The sequence below is a fragment of the Lygodium microphyllum genome, chromosome 9 (assembly GCF_053477565.2).
Source record: "Lygodium microphyllum isolate KBCC chromosome 9, Lygodium_microphyllum_v1.1.10, whole genome shotgun sequence".
Taxonomy (NCBI): Eukaryota; Viridiplantae; Streptophyta; class Polypodiopsida; order Schizaeales; family Lygodiaceae; genus Lygodium; species Lygodium microphyllum.
Window position 1 is genome coordinate 35,706,260 of NC_141143.1, and position 6,000 is coordinate 35,712,259.

Below are 6,000 nucleotides of genomic sequence, written 5' to 3' on the forward strand. Positions count from 1 at the left end.
CAGTTTTGTTCTCGAAGTTTCAGGTGGTTTGGGTGCATCTTTTTGATGCATGCGTTGTGATAGTCTTCTGTGCATCACCGATATAGTCAGCTAAGTTTCTTGCAAGTGTGACAGCATTGCATGCTTCCATGAAGGCTCACATGGCCAGGACCTGTTAATTTTGTTTTGGGATTGCAAGTGCACATTCAACTAGTTTTATGCTAACTGTTTTTAGAAATTAAAAAATAAATCATTCTGCCAGATTTTTAGAGGCTTATCTGTGTATTTCATTGATGTTTTCACAGATACCCCTCTCTTTGTATTCTGGGCAGGTTCATTTTGATTGATTAGATTAAAATTATACGGTTGTACTTTTTATCGGACCAGTCATTCTCTATTCTTGCAGGTTTGAACTATTTCTTTCCATGCATGAAATATGGAAAGCATACGCAAAACAGGTTGTGACAAACAGCATGTAAGTCAAAGTTGAAGATTCAAGAAACTAGTATCTGTGTGTCTTTATACCTTTTCTTTTGGGGGTGCATTGGGAGCAGAATGAAAAAATTTATGAAGTGAGATGGTTCCAAAGCAAAAAGCTAGTTTAGTTATTTCCTGACACATAAGGTTCACACAACCTGTGGTGTAATTCCACTTAAGTTTTGGAGCAGATCCTGTTGGTCCCACTTTGTTTATAAAAGGGCCTGCCGTCACAGGTCTTAGATGTGCTATATAGAATGCCCCATGAAGCCATAGAGTATGCACAATATCTTCCATAACGTGGCTGACAGTGAGTAACTTGGCCCATGAAGCCATAGAGTATGTGTAAGATGTGCCATTATAGTGGTCGAGAAAGAGTAATTTGAGAGCCTTTTTTTGCTCCTAATTGAGCTATTATGAAGAGGTTGACTTTTGGCTTTCTAAAGGTTGGCCAGCATTGCGATTGAAGATAATTAAAAAATGTTCACTTAACCATTTTATGTAAGCTGTTTCTAGAGTGGTATAAATGGTCATGGTGTCCCACCGTGGGTCAATATCTTGGGGATCCTTCTGTTCACCGTAGTTTTAGAATGCATCTAGTATGATCAAATTTATACAAACAAACAATTTTCTATCTTAGCATTCTCTATATTTAATTTGGACAGAGGAAAGATGATCGAGCACACTTTGCTGCAAATAGACTTGCATGGAGCCTTTCTGGCAGGTGAGCAAAAGTGTAACTTGCTTCTGTTCCAATATTCCAGTTTCTAACTTTTAGGGCACTTACTGGTGCATTGACAGTGGTCCAGGCCAAGATCAACAACCAAGTTGGTGTGCAAGGGATCATGATAAGGGAAACTGCAAATACCCTTGCAATTTTAACTTTGTCTAACAAGTTAAAAGGTGATGTACTACTTTTTTGAAAAATGCTTTAGTTGTCCTCCTCTGCACATAGATGCACACATTTTTATTTTTTGTACATCCTGTTGTTCCTTGCTAAAATTATTCTCCTCTGCACATAGATGCACACATTTTTACTTTTTGTACATCCTGTTTTTCATTGCTATAAAAAGCCAGAACACTGACCAGTCCCAAAAATAAGTTCCAGCCCAAAAAGCAAGCCTGAACTGTGATGATATTCTCCAAATAACTTCTTAGAAAAGGAGGGAAAACCTGCAACCAAAAACTGGACAGTCCAAGCAGAGAATCCTGCAAACAACATTACTGTAGATGCTCCACTGTTTCCTGTCTGAGCAATCAGGGCGTTTGCTGGGGACCCATCAATGTCCTACTGGTAACTGGGGAGCTTTCGTGAGAAGAATCTGAACATCCTTGTTCCTCAAATGGAGAATTTTGAACATACTCCTTATGGAGTCCTGGAAAATATTCAAAGACCCGAGATATCTATAGATTCTACCAAAGGGTCTACTTAATGAGGCCCAACACATCTAGCATCTGCAATATTCTAGTAGCCTGGCCTAAATTGTGATTCATAGATATCTGTGATATCAATATGCCAATTAAAGATCCTGGTGATGATGCAGCTAGCCTCAGTCTGGTGTGCTTCCCGTGGCTTTGCAGGCCAAAGAGGTCACCTCTAGAGAGGCTGCCAAGGCCTGGAGAAGCTGTTGCACCTTGCCTGATGTTCTCACATTAATGCATGCTTAATAATTTGCATCCTGAGTTCTCTTTCTATGACCTGGATAGTTGATGCCTGGTTATTCAGCATGGGGTGAATGAAATTACTGATGAATTGCATTATCTTATGCAAATATCGTTTCAGCCTTGTGGGTTCCATCTAGCAATTTTTGTGTCTATATCCCTGTCAGGGCATTATTTTGGCACGACATAGTTGAGCAACTCTGCATGTAGGAAAGGCAACACTTGTAGGTTTTCTCCATGATGTGCTGGTGATTATGGACAACATTAATGCCTAACTTTGGCAGACAATGCTATGCACCAGTCAGATTCTCTCTCTTTTTTTTTTTTGTAAATCAGATTCTCTCTCTCTCTCTCTCTCTCTCTCTCTGTGTGTGTGTGTGTGTGTTGCATCATGTTATTGAATCACAGTAAGTTGCTACGAAGGAGACACTGCTTGGTAAGCAATTGTTATCCATAATGTATATTCTAAGGTGATTTAGTTGAGGTAGTTTTTGCTCTCACTGCTGATATGAGCATATGTGGTTGTTTTTGCTCAAACAAAGAGATGTATGAAGCAAGACTAAGGAAATGGTATGTGGCTGGGCATTGTGAAAGATTTCATTTAGAAATAAAATTTACACCATTAACCACAATATGAGATTGATTGAACTGCCTGTAAGTTTGTACATACTGTGCCACTTCAGGTGATGATACTCAAAAAAAAAAGCTACTACATTTTGCAGTGATACCAAAGGCTGGTTCTGTTTTCATGTATCGCTTGAATGACATGTGCATGACATTGTATGGGGATCATCTTCTCAAGGACAAAAGCTCAACTGTGACAACATGAAAGATCTCTTATAACTGCGAGCATACATAAGCTTGGGCAATCGGTGCCCTGAAGTTCTTACCGCACTAACGGTGCTAATGACCAGGAGATTCTTGATGGTGTGTGTGATAGCAATAATGACCATGGTGTTTCAAAAATGTTTATTAGCGTGAGAGGCACACTTCTATTTCTGGTGAAGTGGATGCACACCTGACTTGGATGCTTTGGATAGGTTTGCTATCGGTACATACATTATGCAAATTGCAGATGATTTTCAATGTGATCATATGAGGATGACAAGGAACGGCAATGATGATGGTATTTGTAGTGTTGATGCCATTTTTCTTTTTCAATGTGATCATATGAGGATGACCAGGAACGACAATGATGACGGTTTTTGTAGTGTTGCCATTTTTCTTTTTCCTGGTCGAATATTAACATCACTTCTAATTTACATGTAATCTCACGTAGATAGCCCTTTGCTATTAACTCATGTAGCAGTCACATTGGTTGCTTGTTTCACACAAGCTGGATTGCTGTGTGTTTCTCATATGTCTAGCCGTTGGTAAACTACATCAGGTACACTCTTAAATTAACATTGAAGCTAGTCATAAAAAGGGTTTCGGGATATTGCCAGATTATCACGAGCATGATATGTATATCAACATCGCATGACTTGTAAGATGAAGACTCCCACTGGAGGCGGGAAAAGTTCTATGATATTCAATTCCTTAGCATATCCATCAGTTTGCTTTTGCTCCTCGTGTAATCACAAGGGTTCTTAATATTATGATGATTCTATGATATACTTGATAACTGGTTAAAACATCACTTGTTTTCTGATCATATTCTTACCAAGCATGCACTCCACTAATAAACTACTGTCAAAGGCTGTCATCTGGTATCTATTGAATTGAGGGGCATTAATGGTTTTGTGCATTTGCTCCCTAAAAGCATTACCTCTATGATAGAAAAGTGCATGACTTTGATGTTTGGTTGTAGTCTTAGATGTGATTGTAATTCACCTTACAATTTTTCAGGAGTCGCAAAATTGCCATAGATCTTGAGTTACGCAGTTTTGCTTATGATATAACAAAATAGTCTGGACTTGTTCTGCTGATAAATAGAAAAGGAAGGCCATACAACATTTGAAGAATGAAAGGTCAACAGACACCGGTATACATCTTAAACTATATAGCATTGAAAAATGTTGAATTGATATAATTATAAGCCTTAAAAGCTTAAGGCGCTTCAAAGTTCAAGTGTTCTAAACCATCAAAGTGTTAGAGAGAACGATAAGAATGCTATAAAGATGGACATAGCAGTAGCATGGGCTATCGATTTAATTATAAATATCAAACAGTGAGAAATTCTGTTGGATCTTTTGGACTGTTAACTGTGTCATATTTGCATCATAAGAACTAGGAGAAAAAGAAGGTTAACTTTTCATGCTTTGATAAAAGTTATCATAGATAATCTTGTAGGCCTAACATCAGGTTGTGTATTTGTGTTTATAGATCCAATGGTGGTTGAAAAATCCAGTTTGGTTGCGAAAAGAAATTTGAATCTATGCTCTTTGGTTTTAGTGCAAAAACTTTAGAGCATCATTTTTGCCACAATTTTGATTCTTATTACTGTGGATTTGTGCAATTTGATGTCTCTGAAGGGAGGAATCCATGCATCAGGGTTATTAGTGTAATTGCAACTTGTTCAAACTTGTTACTCTGACTTCCTTATTAACTTGCAGTGTATTACACATCTCAACAAAAACAGAAGTCTCTGATTATCTGGTTAAGCTTTTGGCTTCAAGTGTGAGCAAGATGGTTTGGGCCAGAAGTAAGCGTAGGTTATGAGCTGGATTGCCAATGTCAAGATCAAATCATTTAGGTTGGCTGTGGCAACTTGGGGTTTTCGTACCTAAATGGCATTGCATCCTTTCTTTTTTGCCCTTGGTGATGATGCTTGTGGTGGTGATGCCTTGTGAATTGGCAAGTAAGCCCACTTCTTTAGATAATCAATTTGGCAATTGAACACATCTTTGCATAGTCATCCTAGGACCATGTTTTCTTGTGCTTAAACCTTCATTGGAGGACAAGACCACAATATGCGGGGGTTAACTCATCAAATGTGAATGTTCCAAATACCTACAAACCATTTAAGCTCGAGTCCCACAAAGGGGCTTAGACCATGAGATTGACACCCAAGCTTGCATTCATTAGGTCTTTCAAAAATATGCATGTGAAATATTGATGCAAAGTGACAACGTGATGCTACATGTAGTTACATGTGACTAGGAGAATCAATTAGATTCTCATGGGATGGAGGCTGCCTACATGTGATGCGGCTTGCATGTTGTGATGTATGGTCATTGTTTCATGGAGTGTGAAATGTCGCTCCAATCTCAATATGGCAAAGTTGCATAATTAGTAAGGTGACAATTGTAGTCACACTTGGACTTTCCCCACCAGCTCATGGAAGCGAGAGTGTCCTAGAGGAGTGATGATGCATTGAATCATAGGCGCATGATGAATTGTGGTTTGTGTGGGAAAGAAAGAAACAAATAAGATACCTTAATGAAAGCTTAGGCCATAGTGAAGAAGATTACCTTGGAAATTTTATCTAGAGGGATGCAACCTCATGTGAAAGAGCTCAAGTCCATTGTCCATCACCTCTCATTTATTACAACTTTGCTCTTACTTGCTAATATTCAATTTTGGAAAGAAAAAACATGAATCTGGACTTTGTATTAGGGTTTGAGTTGGTTGAGTTGCATGGTTTGTATTGGTGAGAACACTCATGTTGTAAGGTAACAATTGCATTGTTAGGAGGTGTAGGGGTCATGTGGGATAAGCCATTGTGTTGTAGGGGATTGAGTTGCATAGGGATTTATGCAAGTGCTCATTCTACAAGGGTGAGAGGTTAGTATGTTGAGGCAAGTTATTAGGTTTTCGATAGCACTAAAGTTTAGCTTATTGAGTGTCATGGTGGGAAGAACATGGAGGTGAAAAGGAAAGACAAAGGCAACATAGTGTGTCCTACAATTGCTCTAAGATTGACTTCTATTGCATCCAAGC

General features: G+C 38.6%; 1 protein-coding gene across 3 annotated transcripts in view; it reads left to right on the forward strand.

The window, feature by feature from the left end:
- POP4 (ribonuclease P family protein) overlaps window positions 1–3,499 on the forward strand; it is a 55,747-nt gene extending 52,248 nt beyond the window's left edge. For 2 of the 3 annotated variants that reach the window (XM_087684507.1, XM_087684506.1), the window contains exons 4-7: window positions 386–454; window positions 1,122–1,180; window positions 1,258–1,359; window positions 2,841–3,499. In XM_087684507.1, coding sequence (XP_087540633.1) covers window positions 386–454; window positions 1,122–1,180; window positions 1,258–1,359; window positions 2,841–2,947 — 337 coding nt within the window. In that variant the 3' untranslated portion in view covers window positions 2,948–3,499. The remainder of the gene's footprint in view (window positions 1–385; window positions 455–1,121; window positions 1,181–1,257; window positions 1,360–2,840) is intronic. The other variant, XM_087684508.1, reaches the window with a different exon arrangement.
- The last annotated feature ends 2,501 nt before the right edge of the window (window positions 3,500–6,000 follow it).